The 23,988-nt window shown below is 39.4% G+C and overlaps 1 protein-coding gene across 1 annotated transcript in view; it reads left to right on the top strand.

Annotated features, from left to right (window-relative positions):
- RPGRIP1L (RPGRIP1 like) overlaps nucleotides 1-23,988 on the top strand; it is a gene marked incomplete at both ends in the record, with an annotated part of 82,264 nt that overhangs the window by 42,567 nt on the left and 15,709 nt on the right. The window contains 7 exons of the mRNA XM_080937056.1: nucleotides 1,369-1,747; nucleotides 5,025-5,212; nucleotides 5,351-5,437; nucleotides 5,693-5,788; nucleotides 6,686-6,839; nucleotides 9,388-9,458; nucleotides 23,092-23,275. Of these exons, the coding sequence (XP_080793182.1) occupies nucleotides 1,369-1,747; nucleotides 5,025-5,212; nucleotides 5,351-5,437; nucleotides 5,693-5,788; nucleotides 6,686-6,839; nucleotides 9,388-9,458; nucleotides 23,092-23,275 (1,159 nt within the window). The remainder of the gene's footprint in view (nucleotides 1-1,368; nucleotides 1,748-5,024; nucleotides 5,213-5,350; nucleotides 5,438-5,692; nucleotides 5,789-6,685; nucleotides 6,840-9,387; nucleotides 9,459-23,091; nucleotides 23,276-23,988) is intronic.

Here is a 23,988-nt window from a genome sequence, read left to right as displayed (position 1 = left end):
AGGGAAACAAAGCATGTGAGTGTCAGGGAGAGAGCGCTACAGAAGCAAGTTGAAATGTGTGCAGCTGGAATTCTGTCTTCCTTCCACCAAGTCTATGGTTCTGGGCCCTGGCAGCCAGATTTAAGTTAGGTGATCCCATTTCCTCCAGTAGTCTACCCATGATGATTAAGAAATATCCCCTTAGCCCCAATGAAACTAGACACACTTTGCCTTCTGAGAGCAAAGTAAGCAAGATTCTCTGTGCCTGGAACATGTAAAATTTGGAGCTGTTGGCAGCCATCTTTCATTTTCCCCAAATGTATGGGCTCCCTAGGGACCAGCCAAATTTCTGTTGTACAGATCCATAAAATATCCCTGTAATGCTATGTGAAATGGTCTTCTTTGTTACTTCTCCTGGGTGTATTTTCTTTGACTTCAACTTAAAAATGTAGATTCTCAAACCAAAGAGAACATGACACTTGCTTCCCAGAGACCACCTTCATGTAGTACTACTCTTCACAGCACACCTTGAAAGAATGTGTTACACAGATGGCAATTAGTGTTTTCCTGGTTTTCAACTTTAATGGATTGATTTCGTGGGGGGCGGGGAGGTACTTAAAAATCATTCCACTGAGCTTCCTTGGTTTAAGTGCAAGCTCACCTTCGTAAGCAGTAATACGCCTGCTCAGGTTTCCCACTGCACACCACCGGAGGTCTCCACTGGGGGCATTGTGATCAGCATCTCTTGCTCAATCCAGGTTTAGCGCTGCAGAAAGGGTCACGGTAGAAAGTTCTCCAGTGCTGAACTAAACTGGGACACTAGCATTTCTTTGTCTCAGATCATCTCGGCCATAAAAGATTTATCACTTACTGCAAATGTTTTCTAACATCTGGTGTGCTTACTGGTGTTCCCAAGAGAGACGTGGAACAGTTTCCAGCTCTAACCGGTGCCTTTGCTCATCTCGTCTGAAATATTCCCCCAGTCCAGCATTTTCCCCTGTCAGCCCTACTTCACACACACTCTGGGCTGCCATGTGAGTCTCCTCTCGTCAGGACATTCTCCAGACCCATCAGTCACTTGGCTCACCAGTTACTGCACAGAATTGGAGAACATCACATTAACTTTTGTCTTATTTGATTTTGGGACCAATTTCTACAAACGCCCTTTGCTTCCAGTAGCATAGGCTGCGAGTGTTCTCATGTGCCAGGTTTCTCATTGTACTGTTCTGGAGCACGTGCGTTCTGAATAAGGATTTTTTTTGCTGAGAAAATGACTTTGATGTGAAAGTATGTAGTTTTTGTCTATTTACAAAATTTTGTTTGGAGATTGGAAACTAAATATCTTTTAATTGTATTATTTCTATAATATAAATATGTATGTTTTTCCAGTTGAGTCAGCAAGCAGCCACAACTGCTCAGATCAGTTCAGCAGAGTCCACAGATGGCAACTTAAATGAACTTCACATTACAGTAAGATGTTGTACCAACCTACAGTCCCGAGCAAGCCACCTACAGCCACACGCATATGTTGTGTACAAGTTTTTTGATTTTCCAGACCACGATACAGCTATTATTCCCAGTAGCAATGATCCACAGTTTGATGACCACATGTGTTTCCCAGTGCCAATGAATATGGATTTGGATCGATACCTTAAGTCAGAGTCTCTGAGTTTTTATGTTTTTGATGATAGTGATACCCAGGAGAATATTTACATGGGAAAAGTCAATGTGCCTCTGATTTCCCTGGCACATGACAGGTGTATCTCAGGTAAGAATATGCTCTTAATTCTATAAAATTGTAAAAACAAACCTAAAGTATACTTTAGTGTTACAGCTATGATTTATTAGCAACTCGCTTTCCTAACCTCAGACAATATTTATACTTCAGGTCCATAATACTGTTTATATTTGTAGTTATTTCCTTGCTTTAAACCATAGCATTTTCAGTGTTTGTGGGTGTTTACAGTGAACTTAAAAGTAATACTAACTTGATTACATTAATGGAAGAAGTCTAATGTTCTCTCTTTCCTCCTTTGTGTTGTTACTGCCCTATGTGTGTGCACAGTATGCCTATCTTTTGACATTTTTGTTGGTGTATATTTATTGCACAAAATAATGGGTTACACTATGACATTTCCATATGTGCTGTGGTTAGAGTCCCTTCTCTTCCCATTACTGTCTTTCCTCCCTCTCCCACCACTTTTGCACACACATATACAAACACACACACACACACACACACACACACACATCAACAATATGTTCTAGTTGTTTTCTGTAATCCTGTGATGAAGTTAAAAGAGAGACTTTAGTTATAGAAATAATGATATTTACCTATATAGTTACTATTTGAGTATTTATTTATTCCTGTAGATTGACTTTTCACTGACGTATGTCCTTACCATGAAGTCATTTCCTTGCTCCATTCATCTCTGCCTCAGCCCTTTAGGATATATATCTTGTGTGTTATGAACCCAACAATATAATTTATAATTACTGGTTTATATCCTTATCTTTTAAACAGTTAAGAGGAGAAAAGAAAAGATATTTGCATGGTCTCTTATAGTCTTGTATGCAGTTGCCCTGTTAGTCCCTATCAGATATGTAGATCTGAGTTATCACCATCTGTCTTTTCTTTCAGCCTGAAGAAAACTTATTTAATATGTGCTGGAAGTCGGGTCTGCTGCTGGCAAATGGTTTCAGTCATTGTAATCTTGAAATAGTCTTAGTTTTTCTTTGAATTTTTTTGTAAGATAACCTTGCTGGCTAGTAGTTTGATTGTTGGGTTTTGTTTGTTTTCTAACACGTGAAGTACAACAAACCACTGACAGTTACTCGAAGACACCACCTATTGACCGTATTGTGAATCACATAAACATGATGCTGCCTTTAAGTCTTGTTGCAGATTTTGAATAGTTTGTGCCTTGATGTATTTTCTCCCATATTTCTTCTGCTTACAGTTTATTGGGGGTCTACTTCAGCCAATTATTCATATTCAGATAGATATAACCCATTTCTGGAATTACATGTTTTACTTGGTAGTTAAAGAGATCTAATTGTCTCCCTCCCTTATTTGGTGACTCCATGTATACTTCTTTCAAATATGTATATCTTTTAGGAGGCTTCTAGGGGAACAGGTTTCCATCTGGCCCCTCAGATAGCCTTTAATGTTAGTCAGCCCTCCCCATGTTCTCTTTCTTTCCTTTCTCATCCATCCCTTCCCATTTAATTCTTTCCTGCATGCTCCCTCCTGTCTCTCCAAATTTAATAATCTATTTCCCCTTCCTTGAGAGATCCTTTCTTCTCCCAAGTCTCTTACTTGGTACATAAACTCTATGGTCACATATGCCTATTAAATGTTTAGGAAGTCATATGCACTTATAAGAGAAATGCATAAAATTTTTCTTTAGGGTCTGGACTACCTCATTCAGGATTGTTTGGGGTTTTGGTTTGGTTTGGTTTTGCTTTTGTCTTGTTTTTTAGCCCCATCTATTTACCTGAAATTTTCATAATTTTGGTTTCTTTAATAGCTTAGTAATATTCTATCATGCAATACATTTTCATCAATCACTCATCAGCTGGTGGACATGCAAGCTAGTCCTAATTTCTTGCTCTTATAAGTAGACATCGATGAGTGAGTCTTTCTGTGTAGAGTATATGTATATGTAGAGTCCTTGGGTATGTGCTCAAGTGGCAGAACTAGATCTTGACATAGAGCTATTGCCAGCCTCTAATTTGTTTTTTTGTTTGTGACAGGGTTTCTTTGTATAACCCTGGCTGTCTGGAACTGGCTCTGTAGACCAGGGTGACTTCAAACTCACAGAGCTCCACCTGCTTCTGCCTCTTAGATGCTGGGATTAAAGGAGTGTGCCACCACACCTGTTTTTGCATCCATTTTTTTAGTCTTTTGACTTTTTATGGAGAATTTGGACTATTGATGTTGAAAGATACCAATGGCTGCTGGTGGTGGTGGTGGTGGTCTTGGTTGTGATGATGGTGATGTGTGTGTGTGTTTTTCATTCTTTTGATTTTTCTGGTCTGAGATTATTTATTTCCTGTGTTTTCTTTTATGTAGTTAACCTTTTTAGGTTAATTAGATAAATCTAGGTAGATATTGTTTAAATTTTGCTTTATCATAGAATGTCTCAGGAATTTTTCCCCATCTATGATGGTTGAAGCTTTTGCTGGGCATAGTAATTTGGGCAGGCATTTGTAGACTCAGATTCTTTAGCACATCTGTTTGGGCCCTTCTGGCTTTTAGATTCTCCATATAAAGAGTCAGGTATAATTCTGTTAGGTCTGCCTTTATATATCCCTAGGTCTTTTTCACTTGTAGCTTTTAATATTCTTTCTTTGTTCTATACATTTAGGGTTTTCTCTCTCTCTCCCTTCCTCCCTCCCTCCCTCCCTCCCTCTCTCTCTCTCTCTCTCTCTCTCTCTCTCTCTCTCTCTCTCTCTCTCTCTCTCTTTCTATTTTTTTTTTTTTTTTTGGTCTAGTCTATTTGGTGTTCTATGTGCTTCCTTTACTTTAATAAGCATCTCCTCCTTTAGGTTAAGGAAATTTTCTTCTATGATTTTGTTGAAAATATTTTCTATGCCTTTGGCCTTGATTTCTCCTTCCTCTAGTCTTGTTATTTGATTTGATCTTTTCATGGTGCCCCAGATCTCTTGGATGTTTTGTGTCAAAACCTTTACATATTTAACATTTTCTTCAACCTTGGCATCCATTTCTTCTATTATGTCTCCAGTGCCTGAGATTCTCTCTTCTAGCTCTTATATTCTGTTGGTGAGACTTGCTTTTGAAGTTCTTGTTCAAGTTTCTAAATTTTTCATTTTCTGATTTCTTTCAGCTTGGATTTTGTTTTATTGATTTAATTTTTGACTTTCAGACCCTGAACTATTTTGTCCATTTCCTTCTGCTGTTAGTGTTTTCATAGATTTTAAGCCCCTGCTTTCCTGGCCTTCGGGCTCAAGGGCTCCACTGTAATTCCTAACATAGCAAAGCTTTACTCTTAGATTGAGGGCATAATTTTCATAATTTGCAGGAATATTTGAGTTAATGGATAAGGAAAAGCGTGCTGCAGGAACTATCCAAGTTATATTGAAATGGAAATTCACCTACCTTCCACCAAGTGGATCAATAACTACTGAAGACCTTGGAAAGTTCATTTGCAGAGAAGAGCCAGAGGCTGTTCAGAGACTACCTCCAACGTCCTCAGGCATTACATCAGTGGTGAGTAACACTGGCTTTTGATTTCACTTAAAATACTTTGAACATAAACTTAACAGCCAGATAATTCCACCCAAAACTAGCTGAAGTCTCTTCTAAAATGTAATAATTACTATAGTCTGACATGCTGTTTTATTTTAGGCTCCAAAACCTAAACCAAGACAACGTTTAACATTTGTAGACAAAAAGGTCTCTTTTGTGGATACTGCCATGTCACAACCAAGTCCTGTAAGTAATAAATACCCCGAATACAGATTTCCCTTTCCTATACCTAGTACCGACAGTAGAGACTATACTGTGCCTTTGACATAAGCAGAGACAGTAAGCACAGCACATCTTTACTATGGTACAAGGTTGTAGTGTTTGATAGGCCTTTCCATCTTCTCAGAGTTTCTGGATCTTAAACAGTCAAACATGTAAGTTCCTAAAACTGCTCTTGTAATGAAAGCCAAGTAACATACATAATTTTTCCATGAATTCAAGGAGACTTCTCCACCCCTTAAAGACGTAAAGGACAATTTTCCAGAAGTGGGACCAGAAACAGAAAATAGTATGTCAACTGTTGCGAATCCTTCCAAGGTATGCCTTTGCACTAAAATTATTTGGAAGGGCTTATTTTGGGACTTAAAAGGCTTTGTCTTGTGTGTTAGACATGAATCAGGAAATCATAGCATTTTCCCTACATTTGAGTATGACTTTTTGTGATAGAAAGATTTTTTTAAATAGATAGAGTTGTTCATATACCAATAGGAAACCCATCTGTGTATAAACTAAAATCAATGTAAAAGTCATTTTGAGATTAATACATCTTTTATTATTTTGTTTAATTTTGTTGAGACAGGATTTTATGTATGCCAGGCTGGTCTCAAACTCACTGTGTATCGGTGGATGACCTTAGAGTCATTTCCTCCAGTTTCTACCTCCATGTGATGGTATTACAGACATGCACTACCATACCAGCCTAAAGCAAATCCTTCATTCTTAGCACATATTTTGATTTTATTGACCCGTGTATTTTCTTCTAGTCATACAATCTGGGGCTATTTTCCAGGGAGTCTTTAATAGCTATGTAGCATATCTCCATGTGTTTTGTTGTGTAGTGATAGTGGTTGTATTGGTGGCAGAGATGGGAATGGAGGTGGTGATGGTGAAGGAGGAGGAAAAGGAGGAAGAAGAGGTGGTGGTGATGGTGGTGGTGGAGGTGGTGGTTGTGGCTTAGAGACAAAAGCTCATTTATAGCTCAAAGTGGATCAGAACTCACTTCTTACGTAGCCCATGCTGGTCTCAAATTGTTGGGTTCTCCTGCCTCTCTTAGGAGTTGGGATTATCAGCATCAGACTCTATACCCAGCTCTATGCACATGTAGTCAAATCTTAAATGTACATTTTAGTATTGAAGTGCTTCAGCGAGAATGCTATGTGATGTAACCCAACAACAACAAATACAGCAGTGTGCTTCTCTCTGTGTGTTCCACAGGAAAGTGGGGTGGCTACGGTAGAAGAGAAAGTGGGGAAAATGCAGCAAGGAAAAGAAGATGACATATCTTTCCTATCTGAGGGACAGCTTGCATCACAAAGTGTGGCTTCCTCTGAAGATGAAACAGAAATAACTGAAGAATTGGAGCCAGAAGGTGACTTTTCTGTTAAGACTATTGTTGTTTTCCTGACTCTGCTTTGCTTACTCTGTGAGGGCGTGCCTGCCACACACTACATGTCACTCAGTGGTGAATCCACTTCACGACTCTCCTCTTGGCAGAAGTGGTAGGTGAGAGTTCTTCACACTGTCCTCTCTCTCAGATCAACATGGGGCTCCTGCATAGAATACAAGTGTCACTGCTGAACTTGCCCACAATTTATGTTCTAGACATTTTATCTTTCCTTTAGGTTCAGTATTATCAGTTGGATTATTCTTTAGACTTTTTTAAATTAAAATCAAGAATTGCAACTTAAAGACAGTGTACTATGACACTTCATTTGTGAGATATAAAAGTGAACTAAGTCTGTGTAGACAGGAAGAAGCCTGGCTGGAACAGAGCAGAAAGATTCCAGTGGAAATGGGACTGCTACTTAGGTCACTGCATTTTAAAAAATATTTATTTTGCATGTGCATATACATGTGTGCATGCTACACACACATTTGGAAGTCAAATAACTGCTTTTACAGGTAGGTTCTCTCTTTCCATGTAGGTTCCGGATGTCAAATTCAGGTCATCAGGCTTGGTGACAGACACCTTTACCTGCTGAGCCATCTTTCTATATATGCTATTTTAATTGGGAAAATAGTACCACAGAATTAAATGTCAAGTACCAAATTTTATAGTTTAAATATGTAGTTTATTGTATATGCGTTTTACCTTAATATAACTAATTTTTTTTAATTTTAAAAAGTAAGGTAGCATTGTTTTTACACAGTATGTTGTGTAAGCCATTGGAAAATACCTGCTATGTGGTAATAGATGTGGGCGTGGCTATTGTGGAAGCTTGGATGCCATGTCACAGCTGGGGCTGAGCACAGCCTCCACTTACCACCCTACTGTCTTTGTGCATTACTTACGAAATGCCTCTCAGTCTTAACTACTAAGTAGATGAAAATTAATTTACCAACTTAAAAGAATGCGTAGGAGGGAAATGGAAGAAAGATGTTCTTTCTATAATTGATGACCCTACTGTAGGACCACAGGAACTAGTTGAATCTAGCCTTGGATAGATATCCTATGTCTCATGTTCAATTGCTTGGGTAGAAAATGGCTGGCTCTCACTGTAGCTGCAGCTACAGATGGCCTAGTGACATAGTTTCATCAGCTTCCTGTTGAGGTGAAAACCAGAAAGACTTGCAGATGGTATAGAAAGACTCTGTCACAATGCAGTTTTGTTACAGAAGCACAGCACTGCTGTGGCCTCGCCCTGCTTCCATATACTGCCCTGTAGGATAGATGCATGCCATGAGTGGTGATGCCATGCCTTGGCATAGATCTGTGCTGGCTGCTGACTGGCTCATGATCACAGGTGTGCAGAGCATCCTTCCAACATGCTGTGACCAATGAAGGAAGAAAAAGGTGGACATTACGACTTCAACTTCTTCTTGGTGGTGTTCACAATCTCATCGATAAATTTTCAGCAGTAGTTAACTATGTTCAGACTTTAGTGGTTTTTTAGGCTAATCTACAGAGTACTGGGTTTCCTCATTACATTTCCATACCCCGTGGCATTCATCACATCTTGCTTTCATTCATCCTCCTCCTTTCCTCCCGTCTTTGGTATTTTTTCCAGTGAAATAGTTTCACTATTTTTTTTTTAATGAAAGAATAGTCCACCTTTGCTGTGCATGCATTAGCTATACTACCTCTTGATTGTATTCTGTACTTGTGAATAAAATAAAGCTCAAATGTTTTAAGGTTTGTTTTCTACCAAAAATATGGAAATTTATAAAACTGCTTCTAGTTGTAAATATAGTGAACAGAACATTGAAAGATATTTTTAAACATTTGGAGAAATTACTAAGCATCATAAAGTACAGATATAAAGAGAAAAAAGAAAAAAGTTTTTAAAAAATTTTAAAAAGAGAAAAAAGGAAGTACTGGAGAGATGGCTCAGTGGAACAGGTGCTTGCCACCAACCATGGTGACCTGAGTTTGATTCCCCAAACTGACATAATGGAGGGAAACTGATCCTCCAAGCTATCCACACTTGTAGTGGCATGTGAAACACTCTCTCCTTCTCCCTCTCCCTCTCCCTCTCCTTCCCTAGCTATCTGTGTCCCCTTCCCCCTCCCTCTTCCCCCTCCCTCTCTCCCCCCTCACTCACACACACACACACACACACACACACACACACACACACACACGGGGGGGGGGGGGAGGCAGAGAGATGGGGGAGGGAGAGAGAGGAAATAATAAACAACTAAATAAAATTTAAGAGAAAAAGCAACATCTTTTACCTTATACGTCATCTGTTTCCATTAGTTTCATAATATAACAATAGCTGTTTTTTATTACTTTTTGTTTACTAAAATTAAACACAGGAGTTTTTGAGTCGTGTTTTTCTTTCCCAAAACATATGTGCAAATGTCCTTGGTAGTTAGGGTAACAGAAGTGACCATGGGTCGCTCATTTGTGTAGATTTATGTGCAGCATGGAGATTGGCTAACCTGGGTAAATCTCGCCTCATGTTTTCTGACAGATGAAGACAGATCAGCTTCTGACAGTGATGACTGTATCATTCCACGTTCTGTCTCCACAAATACCAAACAGGTGAGTCCGATGCCAGATGCAGTGTTCTAAACTGAGGCTAACTTTCGTTCTCAGCACATCCATCTACATAAGTGGAAATTTAAGGTAGAAACATTTCTGGAAAAATTCTAACGTGTCCACTACAGTTGTGCTGACACACTTTATCTGAGTGTGTGGACTTGTTTATATGAAGGCACACGTTTGTGCATACATACAGAGGCCAGAGATCTGCATCAGGGTCTTCCTCACTAACTCTGTATCTTGATTTTTGAGAGGTTTCTTTCTGAATTTTGGCCAGATTACCTGGCATGCATGCCCCAAGGACCTTCCTGTCTCCATCCGATGGGCTGGGAGTGAGAATCACACCACGGTGTCAGCCTCTGCTCTTCTGCAGGATTAGCAGGAGCCAAACTCAGGTTCTCGTGCTTACACAGCAAACACTTAGACTGAAGCACAGCCCCAGCCCCATCTTTATTTGCATTATGGAAGGGACTTCAGCATGTAAGCATCACTTCTTGAAAAATGCCCAACACTGATAGCATGATCCACCAATTGCTAAAACCAGTCGCTTCCCTTCCAGTTTCTGTACATAAAGATCCATTAAAGCAGATCTGCATCTCAGAGACTACACCTGTGCAATTGCATTGAAACTCTAACAGCTTACGTACATAGCTTCACAGAATATTCAAATCTAAGTATGTCTATTGAAAAACTATTCAGAAAATAATTAAACATGTTCAAGAATTCTTTGCTTTGTATAACACTGCTGAAATATAGTATATATACTGAAACAATGAAATGAAATGATGTTTCAAAATATAAATGAGAGATTTCCTGAATATAGAAGCATTTTTATCATGAAGGGGAGGGAAAGGTTTATAAAGTCAAAGTAAGTAGCACCAAACAGGTGACACAGGCCTAAGTTTTTAACACTCAAAAGAATGGGGCAGGAGAAGTGCAAGTTCAAGTCTACCTACCTTAAAGAAAGAAACAAGGCAGTCAGGTGGTCCAGTGGGTAACGGACCTAGATCTATTGTGCTCAATCCTTGGGTCCCACATGGTCCTCTTCACACACATGCCACGGCACATGGACACTCACATACATACACACAAAAATAAGAAAACAGACAAGATCCATGGGTGTGGTTCGGTGGTCAAGCAATTGTTGGCATTCAAGACCTTGATCCCCATCACTAGAGCAAAAATGAGGAAAGCAGGGATGGAGCCACCGAAGTGGGGGAGGTAAAGTGAAAAGGTGGAACATTCTCTCCTCACCTATCTTAACTCTCCTGGGTATTTTGTTTTATTTTTAGAATTTCTGCTTTATTAGAGAAGTCCAATATTTTATTTTCACTCCTCTTTCACATATTCTAAGCTTGATATCTCTGTAAAGCAAAGCCATTTTTACATTTTTATGTAGGTGTATGTTTGTGTATGTGTGCACATGTATGTGCATGTAGAGATCAAAAGCTGACATTGGGTGTCTTCTTCACTCTCCACCTAATTTTTTAAGCATGATCTCTCTGAACCTAGAGCTCACTGACAGGCTAGACTGTTTTCCTAGTGACACCAAGAACCTGTCTGCCTATGCCCACCTCCCCAGTGGGGTCACAGGGACCTGCTGCTGCTGTCAGAGTTTTTCATGGCTACTGCAGATCTGAATCCAGGTCCTCATGATTACTCAGCCCCAGATACCTAGTATGTATTTAATTTAAAAAAAAAAAACTTCATCTTTCGAAAATTGCATTACTGTAATTAGTATACGATTACCATTTATATTAATACTCTAACCTGTGGTAACCTGGTATGTGGAATTTCCATTGCTCAAAATTGATAAGTCAAAGAAGGAATTTTAAATATGCTTATCTGAGAAGTTTTAATTATAGTGCTTAGTTAAATTTGATATTTTTAATCAAATACTAAATTGTTAAATAATTTTATCAAACCAGTGACTAGAAATTCTCAGCCTCCCACTAGAACTGATAATAACATCAGTAAGGAAACAAGCTTTCTGAGTGAAGTTTGGCTTTATAATCATGAGCAGAACAGATGGATGGATGGATGGATGGATGGATAGATAGATAGATGGATGGACAGACGGACAAACAGACAGACAGATGATAGATAAAAAGAGATTCACTAAAAGGCTTGGCTACTGTAATGGAGGTCTTCAGTCAGCAAGATAGTAATTCATAATGGATTATATATTGCCAGACTGAGTCAAAAGCCTGAGAACCAGGACATCCACTGGCTTGCATTCTTATCTAAAGGCAGCAGGCTCAAGAACCAAGAATCTAATCTGCTTCAGGCTTTTGATGACATGCTAGCACAAGGAGCTCCCTTTCTCTCTCTCTCTCTCTCTCTCTCTCTCTCTCTCTCTCTCTCTCTGTGTGTGTGTGTGTGTGTGTGTGTGTGTGTGTGTGTGTGTAGCTCTGACTATCCTGAACTCACTTTAGAGAGCAGGCTGACCTTGGACTCAGATATTTGATTGGCTCTGCCTTTCAAGTGCTGAGATTAAAGATGTGTATCACCATGCCCGGCAAGGAGCTCCCTCTTCAGCCTTTGGTGCCAGTATCCCTCCAACTGATTGAACAGAGCCCAGCCACATTAAGGAGATTAATTTGCTTTATTGAGTCTATCTAGATTTTAAGCTATCCAGGAGCACCTCACAGATACTCAGTTGTCAAGTTATGAATTAGTTCACAACCATTATGAATTTACTGAATGTCTGGGTACCCTATGGCTTAATCAAGTTGACAAAGTTAACCATCACAGCATTTCACTAAGAACCTTCCATCTGTCATGTCTGAATGTTTGATTTTTCTGTTTTGTCTCAGTAGTTTATTCTGTAAGACAGTGCCTACTTCAGCCTGATTTTTTTTGTTACATAAGTGATTTAGTCTTAGAATACAAGAATATAAGAAATGAGATATTGAATCAGTTCTGGGTTTATGAGGACAGTAATGCAAGAATATATTTATCTTGTCAGTTTAGAAACAGTACTCATTCCTCATGCTGTAAGCCAGGGAGTCATTGCCTACCGTGGTAGAAAACACGGTACAAGGCTCCTGCTTTTAGGGAGCCTCTGTACTGATTGGGAAGATGTTCTCATGTTTAGCCTACTAGTGTTAATAATTCATCAGTTAGATTGTAAAGAATATCGAGAGGCCATATCAATAACTAAGTCAGTCAACACTTGAATTCTTTAGCTACTTTCTGACATACCTTCTCATTCTTCAAATGACTAAACTGTGATCTTAGAAAGAAACTGCCTACAGCCATTTTCCTAGTTAAGGATGTTGAAAGGAAGGATCAATTTGAAGTGTTCTGAGATTAGAAAGTTAGACATCCTAAAGGACGGGTATGCTATGAGCTGACACACCCGTTTCCTTCCCTTTCAACCAGCATGTTGTAAGCTGGCATGCCTGCCTCCTTCCCTTTCCATCATTTAGCTGACTTTATCTGCTTCATTTTCTTGTTGGCCAAAGATAGTCACATGAAAATACCCATCCCCAAAGGAAGAGACCAGATTAGTCACATCTAACCTCTGGAGTAGACCATCATTATTATCACCCTGCATCATACAGAAAAGAGGGTCCTGCTCTAGCTGTGCTGTCTCAAAGACAAAGAGAAATTCATATGCACATGGAGCGCAGGAAGGGGTGCAAGAGTGCAACATACTGTAGCCACTTTTGAGAAGAAGGCCTCCTTTACACTGTAGTAGAAAACAGATACTTTGGATGTTGGCCTAAAGTAGACAACGGGCAGAGTGGCAGTTAATCTTACTTTCAAAACAGTATCCATTATCTTTACTTAACCTTGTATACAGAGAAAAGGTTTTTCTATTTTTTACAATCTTACACCATCAAAGTGGCACATTAGGCAATGTTTGAAAATATTGATGATTGTCACATTAAGAGGAACTACTCCTGGCATCTCCTGGGCAGAGAGTGGGGCTTAAACAAAACATGCTGCAATGTGTAAGACCCACAACAAACAGCTCTCCAACTTAATTGTCCAGTGCAGTTTCAATTTGCTGTCCCAAATACAATTCATGGAGAAGTATTGAAGTTTCAACCCCAGGGCAGCAGTGTTAAGAACTGAGGCCTGAGGAGGTTGGCTAGGTCATGAGGACTCCAAGATCATGAATAAAATTAGCACTCATCTAAAAAGGCAGAATGAAAGGGAGGGAGCACTTCTGCTTCCTGCCGCAAGAGAACACAATGTTCCCCCTCTGGAGGACATCAAGCATCATCAGAGACAGAACAGACACCAGACCCACAGACACCAGACTCGCTGGCACCTTGACCTTAAGCTCCTCACCCCTTGGAACTGGGCAAATGGTTCCAGCAATTATAAATTACCCCACTTGTAACATTTGTAAAAATGGACTAAGACAGTAGAATGCATACTTCCTATTGATTGTGTCATTTTGTTCTGAATACTACTTTAGCAAATTATTTAATATGAAATAGAACCTTTTAAAAACTGTAATGGTTACAAAAATCATAAACAATTGTATATCCTTTATCCAGGTCTATATATTGTTGACATTTTGCTGCACTTGTTTTGCCCTTTAGTCTCTTATACATATGTGTTCATTTATAATATATAAATACATCCTTTTGTATATAAAACTGCTAGGAACCATTTCAGAACTGAAAAAAAAAATGGTGGTTTACCTCTAAGAACTTCACAGTAAAGAGAATGTCAGTATATGATTCTGAGTACCTAAGGTAAAACAAACTCCATTTCTCTGCACTCTCATCCATAATCAGATGTTTGCAGGGGGTTTCTCATGCACCGAGTACTTCTTCAGATGAATGACCACTGACTTGCTTCAGTTCTGACAAAACTATAAACAATATCAGACAGTTTAAGGGAAGCATCTCACAGGACTGAACCCCCATTCTAGATACCTAGCTCAATCCAAATGTTTTACCTATGCTTCTGACAATAAACTGGAATCCCAACAACTCTGTTGGATTCAATTAACTCACCAGAATGGCTACATCTATTTGTTTTTATTGTAAGTATCACATGGAAGTGAAGACACTTAGGACAAAGTATTTAAGAAAACCTATGGTCTTCCGTGCCCTGAGTCCACCATGCTAGGGGACCCCATGTCTCCTCTGCTGTCTCAGAGATCTGCACTCTTACAGCTTGGAGCATTGCATGGAACCTCTGCTATATAGGTATGATGAATGAAATCATTAGCCAATAATACTCAGGTTGACCCTCATCCCCCTGACATTCCTGGAGGTTACAGAATACGACTGAAAGTCAAAACTCTTTAGTCCAACTTGGTCTTTCGGGAGACCAGCACCTAGTCATCTCACTGGGAGCAAAAGACCACTATTACATGGGAGTACTACAGAAATGGGGCTGGGTTTTGTTTGTCTTGGTTGGTTGGTTGGTTGGTTGTTTGGTCAGTTGGTTGGGTTTTTTCCCCCTAACATATCATGTCACAGGGGAATGCATCATTTTGCTGGATTGTTGATGGCATTAACTTTGGTCGAAGTATTGTGTCACCAGTAGTAGTAGTCGTGGCAGTGGTAGGAATAGTTATTGTTGTGCTGCTGTCATTGAGACATGGTCTTAAACCATAGCCCTCACTATTTTGGAACTCACTATGTAACCAGGCTGGATCTGAACTCATGGTAATTTTGCCACAGTCTCCCATGATCTGCGGCACTCTGCTCAATTTTAAGGTTTAAAGTATCTATGGATTATCAGTGCACCAAATGTCTTTAGGAGCTACATGAAGTAGAAACCTCAGCCTTTCTAGCTGAGGGATGGGGGTGTGGGAGAGTGCTTATAGAAACACTGTGATAACCCAGTCTGGGCTGCCATTTCAGGAATTTAGTCCGCAGCCAGTTGGTCCTGTTGTTTCTGGTCTGTGTCAAAAGGCACACCATGGCAGGAGCACAGGATAGCCAGGGATAGAGAAGGTGATGCCTCTGTCACAGGATCTCCTGCTGAGGCACACCTCAAAGCTCAACTTCCTCCTCTGAGATTCAGTTTCCCAATAGTGCCAAGCTGGTGACCAGCAAGTCACATGTGGGTCTTTGGTGAGAGGACATGGCATCTGCAGACTGCAGCAGATATGCTACTGATCACTTTATGTGCTAAGCACATCTGTAGTTTCCCTTTCCATAGTACCCACTGGAATTAGCTTTCAAATAGTCCCTGTGCTTCACCTCACCACCTGCTGGACTCCCATAGCTAAGATACCACCAGCCTCACTCAAAAATGGTTTTTGAGTTATGTCTTCCTCATCATTATTTCTTAGAAAATATATCTATTTACATAGCATTTGTTATATGGGTATGATGAGCAATTAGAGATGATTGTGTGAGGAGATCTGTTTAAGTTACCTATAAGTGCTTTGAAGGGTGTGTGTGTGTGTGTGTGTGTGTGTGTGTGTGTGTGTGTGTGTAAGAATCTTTGTAGAGCAGCTACCTCAGACTCCCAAGAGCTGGGATTCTAAGAGTACACAACATGCCTGGCTTGTGGAATTGAGATCAGATAAGGGTGGCTTAGACCAAGGTGCCAATTCTGGAGCAATAACTAGTTAAACAGCTCATTAACTCAAGGAGGAAAGGATGGGTGGGGTGTGATGAGAATGCTTTAAGAGGTGTCTTAGATCAGCTAGTTATAGACAGTTGTGACCTAGCTCCCTTGTAACAGTTGCTGAGAATTGTTCTGCAGGAACAGCAAGAAAACCATGGACATATCTAGACTCCTATTCTTAAGGGTTCTGTGTACTTGGAATGCATTTTAAAAGGCAGATTCAATGGAAAGAGTAGTTTAGACCTAAAGCAATTTATGATTATTACATAGCCACACCCTCTTTACAGACTTTTAAACCTGCTTCCTTGTATGATGCTGCAGTTAGGACTAGAAATCATGTCGTAGATCAGTCTGATTCATGCCAGTTCCACTGTGGGTTTTAATTTTCTAGTATCTATGTGTGAGGAGTTTAAGATCACTTGGTGTCTTTTATTTTTTATATTAACAGGTTTCTAACAACTCACAGTTATTTTTTAGAATGCTGATTCTTAAAAGGAATCTAACAGATTTCCCAGGACTTAGACATGTTCCTTGGTTCCTTCTCTTTCCTTCCTGTCTGTGATCTATAATTAATCATAGATTACTTCATTTTGTTTCATTTCATTTACAACATTTATGAGCTTCACTTTGTCAGTATGAAATGCCTGTCCCCTCCTTTCCTTTCCAAAGCGGTATAATTAGTGTTAGCATCTTTTTTAACAGGCTACATATAGTTTAGTGGCGGGATTAAATCAAGTCATTAACATAATGTGCTAACCAATTGGCCCCTATCTCTCTTCGTTTCCCGGACATCAAAGTGGCACAGAGTGCGAATGTAATTGGGCCTTGCTGGCCTGTCAGATCCCGTCAGCCTGATGTCTGCTGCCTTTGCTAAAGAGCTTCTAGGCATGGTAATTAATGGGGGTGGGGAGCAGAAGTCTGGGAAATGTAAAACTTTGGACATTTCTCTATGAATATTTTATTAATTTGAATAATCATAAGTTAACAGTATCAATTTGATGTATAATACATCGATTAAAAGCCTTGTTTCAGGGCCTCAAAATAGATGTCAAAACTTAGAATTTGCACTTGTCATGGCACTGAAAAATTAATCCTTTAGCATTATTGTCAAGTTTATGACTTAAGGAATATGTCTGCTTTCCACAACCAAATATATGGCCATCTGCTCATGGACCTGTGATGGCTGTTCTTAATTGTCAATTGACCACATGTGGAATCAATTAAAACCCAACAGCTGGCTTCACCTGTGAGAGATTTGGAGTGGGAAGGACCCAGTTTTAACACCAAATCTTTTGGTGAAGGAAGATCCACCTTTAATCTGGGTTATAGCTTCTGGTGGCACCTATATAAAGGACATGAAGGAAGGAAGTGTGCTCTCTTCTCAAAAGGGCTTCTTTGAGTCTTTGGGATGGTTCTTCCTATGCCCAGCCTGAAGGAAGGAAGTAGATGACTCCTTTAGTCAGTGTGCACACCAGCCTCCTCACACACGCCTCGGGCGCCATTGCGTGAATCAGCTCTTTTGAACTTACTGGCTCCATTAAACTCTTCAGTGGTGCAGACACAGATCATCACCTTCTATCCCTGGTTTGTTTCTGTTGCTTTGGTACAAAGAACCAAGTCCCAAATTTTATGTCTGGCAGACATTGTAGGGGTTTTTACATTCAGGATATTAGTTGCTTCCTTGTTTTGTGACAAAATATCATGACCAAAAGCACCTTTGAGAAAGGGGTTTATTTTGCTTACACATTGCAGCTCATCATTAAGGGAGGCCAAGGCTCCAGGAGCTTGAAGCAGGAACGCTGCCTACTGGTTTGCTTCCTTGACTTGCTTAGCTACTTCTATATAGCCAGACACCCATCTGTCTAGGAATAGTACTCTCCAAGTGGGCTGGGCTCTCCTGTGTCAAGAATATGCCCCACAGGCCTGTCTGATGACAGCAACAAACCAGATATATCTGGGTTTGTGTCAACCTGACAAAAACTAGCACTAAAAAAAAAAAATCCTAAAAATGGGATTCCATTATCATATATGTAATATAAATGAACAAGAGTTAGAGTGGTTTGACTAAAATAAGTAAATCTCAAAAGCATAGCACTGGGTGAAAAACTAATTGTGAAATGACTAGTAGTGTATAGTACCATCTTTGGGATATTACAGCCCATTTCAGAACAGCTGTTCGTCTAGAGAACAGGAAAGACAAGGAAGAATTTGGCACTTGGAGATTCACCCTTATTAATGTTAGTCTTAATATTCATTTCTTCAGCAAAGGAGCTGACTTGTACATAGCTCAGTATAGCGTCTGTGTAAAACTGGGTGTTTATAGAGCCAAATTGTTTTCTGTGTTTCTCTCACATTTTCATGTTTTATAATTGAAAAATTAAATACAAGCCCAGCAAGATGGGTTAATGGGTAAAGACCCCACTGCCAAACCTGACAGCCTGAGTTCAATCCTCAGGACTCACAAGGTAGGACAGAATGATCCCCTTAGAGTGTCCTCTAGCCACACACTCACTGTGGCATTTCAGTACTATGGCACACACACTCTCTGGATAATAAACAAACAAACAAACAAATAAATAAATGTAAATTAAGTATAGAAAAATTAAACTCCATCTCATTATATAAACTCAGACTGAAATCAAACACATCTATAACCTTACCACTGTGAGATGCAGATCTTACTGGCTGAGACAAGTTACACAGAGTTTATAAGTGATCTCCACAGAAAGCCATGACATTGTGTGTAGGGGCAGTCCGGTTGTGTTACTGAATATTCAAGTGACAGAGTGCCCATTTGGCATATGCAAGGTACTAGGAGCAGTCCCTAGCACTGGAGAAGAATAACTCCAAACCAACTCCACTGTGTCAGATGAGGAGTTAAGCGGGCTGCTATGAGATCAAACTTGGACATCGACAGCCTGCTAATAACAACCTAAAGTACTTCAAAGAACTGTGGCTGGATGCAGATGAGTATCAGGGAGGGGCAGCAGTGGGACGGAGCCAAGTCATGGGAGCTCAGGTTCATTTTTCTCTATGAGTAATACAGGCTGTCATCACATTTCCAGATCATTCCACCACATAATGTGTAGTGTCCATCTATACTGACAACTAACAGTTAGTCTTATGCAGTTCTTACTTGAGTGACTTCTATTACTTCTGTTCACCTCAGTCACAACTTATAAAATTTCTTCATATATGCTGATGTTGACATCTCTCCAACTAGGGAAGCTGATAGGTGAATAAGACAGGACTGGAAAGCATCAACTTACCTAGTACCAAAGGTCCACACTGATAAAAAGGAAACTGGGGAGCAGCCCAAGTACCCCCTCCCCCACCCGTGTGTGTGTGTGTGTGTGTGTGTGTGTGTGTGTGTGTGTGTGTGTGTGTCTATGTCTGTATTTGAGACAGGCTCAATTTTTTTTTTTTTTTTTTTTTTTTTTTTTTTTTTTTTTTTTTTTTTTTTGTGCCTCAGCCTAGCCTCAAACTCATGTTGATTCTTCTGCATTAGCTCCTAAGTGCTAGGACCATTCCCAACTTCATCCACTGTCTTCTCAATCAGTATATTATTACTCCTAATTCTTTTAATTAAAGTCTCTGTTTATTATGACAAATTCTAAATACACAAAAGAGTTAAAGTAATACCATCTGCCACCCCAGATTCAATGCATTAACATTTCAGGTAGTCTTCCCCAATTAAAACCCAGAGCAATGAGAGGTTTTGCAGTAATTAAAAATCACCTGTTTCCCAAAATGTGTAACACAAAAATATTTTCCAGGTAAGAAAGCTTTAGAAAGAGCTGCTTCACATAGTTCTGACAATATAAAAAATATTCTGGCCATATAGAAGACATTTTGTTCTCCTGTTTTCCACTGAATGCTTTTTGTGAGCCTACTGTGTACCAGGTGCTGGCGAGGATATTAAACAGCAGACAGGTTAGCTTTGTGCCTGCCTGCCGGAGCTCAAGGTCTAAAGAGAAGCAGCTGGCTGAAGGTCTGCTCTGTGCAGCAGGTTCAAGAAGCAGTGACGGCTGTGGGGGAAGCAGCCTGCAGTTGCTCAGAGTCAGCACAGAGCTATGGTCCACAGGGACTACATCCTGCCCTAAGGAAAAGATTATTTCCAACAGGATAAACTACAGTTGGAAAACAATACCCAGCACACCAAACTTGACGGACTGGCTAAAGTACAAGATACTAGAAATATCTTCAAGCAAAATAAAAGGTGATTGGATTGGCTTTAGAATTATCTCACAAAAGGAGGATGGTTGGGACTAAAAGCAGAAGATTAGAGGTCAGGCTGCCTTGGTTCTTCCATTTGTCTATTGTGATCATGAGAGAAGGTCCACTTCCCGGGTGTGCACAATAATGGGGCTGCTGTCACTGAACTTGTTGATATAGTCTGGTTCCTGTTGCTAACAAGTTGTCTATTATACTAATCTTCATCCTGTCGAGTTTCTATCTTTTAATAACTAAAACTGTTGTATAAAAGTTTGCCCCAACAAGAATCTAAAAACACTTCTCAGATACTAAATGAGAAAAGGGAGCAGTGGTCACACACTGTCTGAGGTATCAAATGCTTGCAACAGTCCAGCAGAGCATTGGAATCAGAATTTAAATGAACAGAAATAGTGATCTCTACAGGAGAGTTGAGGGGGAGATGAAACAGCAAGAAGACTCCAGACCTTTTAGCCGTAGGTGGTACAATCAGAAGATGGTACTATTGGCTAAAGCAGGAAATGGATGGAGGAGGAGACTGGCTTCTGACTTGTACAGCCACATAACTGCTGGGGCTCTTCATCCCCAGCCCTGCAAGGAAGTAATTGAACTTTTGACTTGAATGTAGCAGAGTAAATAAAGTGTTCAAAATAAATTGCCTATACTAGGAATGACAGTTATAATCTTGAAAAATGCCTTCTTTAAAACTTGCTTTCTGGGCATAGGTGACTTGACATTGACTGCAAGTTTAAAGCATGCAACATCAAATGAGCAATGTCACCATGGCGTCACTCACAGTGTTGGGCAGCAGAGTAGAATGTTGGGGTGAGAGAAGTCACCAAAATCACAAAACTGGAACAGAAAGAAAAATTGACAAATATGTTTAAATGCCCCTTCTTTTTGGATAATTCAGTGTATTTTCCTTTTGTTGTTTTCTTTGGAGAGTTCCATATTGTCCAAATTATAAAATTATGAAAATATCTGATTGTGAATTATATAATTAATATACTGTTAATAAAATAATATCCAAAGAAAATTAGGGTCTTCAATTTAAAATACTATTTTAAATTGTATTTTTGTCTTCATTCCATGTGTCATAAACAGTTTTGAATTCTGAGCTTCACAAGGTAGACTTCAGTGCATGTCCCTTCCTTACAGCTATTCCCTTTTCTCCTTTTATGCAGGCGCACAGACGCTTGGTGACATGCGCCTGCCATACAGTTCCAAGTTCCATATTTCCGCTTACTTTTGCATTGTGCTTCACGAATGCCAGCACTATAAAATGTGTGTGCAGTTCTTGCAAACGCAGTACATTTTAAAGAAAACAATGTCATTTAAGGTATTTCCTTTACCATGTAGCCTTCAGCGGTCACAGAGGAGTCTTTCTGAACTGAGGTTAGACAATAGCGCCAACTTCATTCCTTATGCACGTGAACAGGGAGGGCTTGAGGTTATTAGTTGAAACCGAGTAACCTTTCCAGGCTTTCATCTCTTTCCTTTCAAATTTGAATATGAAAAGCATATTCGAGTCAAAGACCATCACTTTAATGACATTTGGCAGTCATTTGATTTATTAGGTTTTAGAAAAAAAAATTCCTTTAAATATTTCATCATACTATGCTAATCCTAGTGATATTGCCAGACGCAGCCTTGTACCTGTATTAGTGGAGACAGAATGGTGTGGAATTTCCTCTGTCGTCCTAGTAAAATTTCCATGAATCTACTGAATAATAAAATAACCTTATTGAAATATTCAGATTTCAGTTTTTAGTTAAAGTGTCTTAGAATACATAATAAAAGAAAATGTCTTTTGAAAGAAGTGGGTAAAATTACTTCATCAAATATTGAGGGGTTTGACAGCAATGGAAATGGTTCTTTGTGGAGACATTCTTACATAGTATACTTTTTTTTTTTTTTTTAAGATTTGCTTAATTACACACTGAAATGTCTACACAGTCACTATGGTGGATTTAAATGCTGGTATGCACTTAACAGTGTATTCCTACAACCTAGTCACATGTGTCATTTTCATGTTTGTCTAAGTATTCTTAAAGTGTCTGTGATTGACAGCACAGCTCCAATAGTAAAGAAGAATGTAACAATAACAAACAAATTTAAATTGTGAGAAACAAATTTAACTTGGGAAATGTATGATCAAATATTGAAGTCAGTTGTCAATTGAAGTCATTCCTCAAGAAGCGTTTGCTAGTCTCAAGTTAATGTCTGTGGATTGTAGGGGGAAAAAATCAAACAAATGTCATTTTAATTCTTCATTCTATAAATGTGACATGGATAATAAATTGCAAGAAATAATCTGTAAACTTAGGTATAAGATTTATCTTCTTTGTTTGAACTGTGAGGATGAGCTGTACTTCCTGCTCCCGTTGCTATAGATTGATATAACTATATATATGAGCACACTAGTGCCAGAGTTCAACAGGCTTCCCTCACTGCAGAATTGAGCTTTCCCAGGTACTGCAGATTAAACAAAGCAGTGATAAACATGTACTTCATTACCTAGTTTGAAACAAGGCCAACTGATACTTGTCATTCTGGAAGCCGTCGGAGATGAAGACCTCATAACGTTCACTTCTCATAGAGTTTCAGTGAGGTATTTATAGCCTCAAATGTAAATCAGCAGACAATTGGCATGACACTGTTCACTTCAAACCCTGGGGCATTAGAATCTCATTCTCTCTGAGTGTCGTGAATAACCTATTGTGTGGAATATACGGAGCACACACTAGATTCCAGAAATGAAATCCACTGGCTGTGACATTTTATTTTAAACTAATAGTGGAATAGAATAAATGATATTTTTTGCTTGATTATTTGTTTTTGATATTTTTTGATTTTACTCTTTTTACAGCCATCAGAAGAAATTCGGATTGAGATTATAGCTCTGAGTCTTAATGATGCTCAAATAACCGAGGAGGACACTATTCAGCGACTGTTCATTGAGTGCCGGTTCTACAGTCTTCCTGCTGAGGAGACCCCTATGTCACTGCCCAAACCCAAGCGTGGACAGTGGGTCTACTATAACTATACCAATGGTATGTATGGCTTATTTGCAATATTCTTTTATGTGGGTTTTTCTTATCTGTGAGGGAAGCTAAGATAACAGCATAGAATTTAAATCTCCAATGTTCACATGAACTCATAGTAATAAAGCCATCACTGGAGCATAAAAATTAAGAAAAATACTTTGAAGTCATTGTAAAATTAAGAGAAAACACAGCCGCTGGGAAAGTGATATCTGTCTGCTCCTACTATTATGGTACCTATAGGAAACGCCACCTACATCAACTGTTGAGTTTTAACTGAAAAACATGACATTTTAGATGGGTTTTTCTTGCTTATAGCATTCAGATCATGTTGTGATCGGATTGTGGGTTGCCCTTCTGGTCACTTCCATCACATAAATCTTTCTTCCTAATAGAGTGATGCATAAGCCTTTACCATGGAAACAGGCAGCCTTCCATTTTAGGGCTGTCATTTGACATGTAAGTCTATGGGATCGACACAGACTCAATAAAAACCCTAAAAATGTTTTGACCAATCAGTGCTCACAAGTTTTTTTTCTGTTACATAATCAACAATGTAGAATCAGAAGGAAATTTCGAGCTACCTTCATCAAGAATTACAACATCTCAGCACATTCCCTGTACTAAAGTGAAATCCTGAAGATGGGTCCTTCCTAGCTTTTATGAAGCAGATTGTCTCATCCTTGCTGGACACTCTGAGTTACTTTTCTGGTCTGTGAAGA

This window comes from Micromys minutus (assembly GCF_963924665.1).
Source record: "Micromys minutus genome assembly, chromosome: 24".
Taxonomy (NCBI): Eukaryota; Metazoa; Chordata; class Mammalia; order Rodentia; family Muridae; genus Micromys; species Micromys minutus.
The sequence above is the reverse complement of the archived record's forward strand: the minus strand, read 5'-3'. Positions and strand labels throughout refer to the sequence as shown.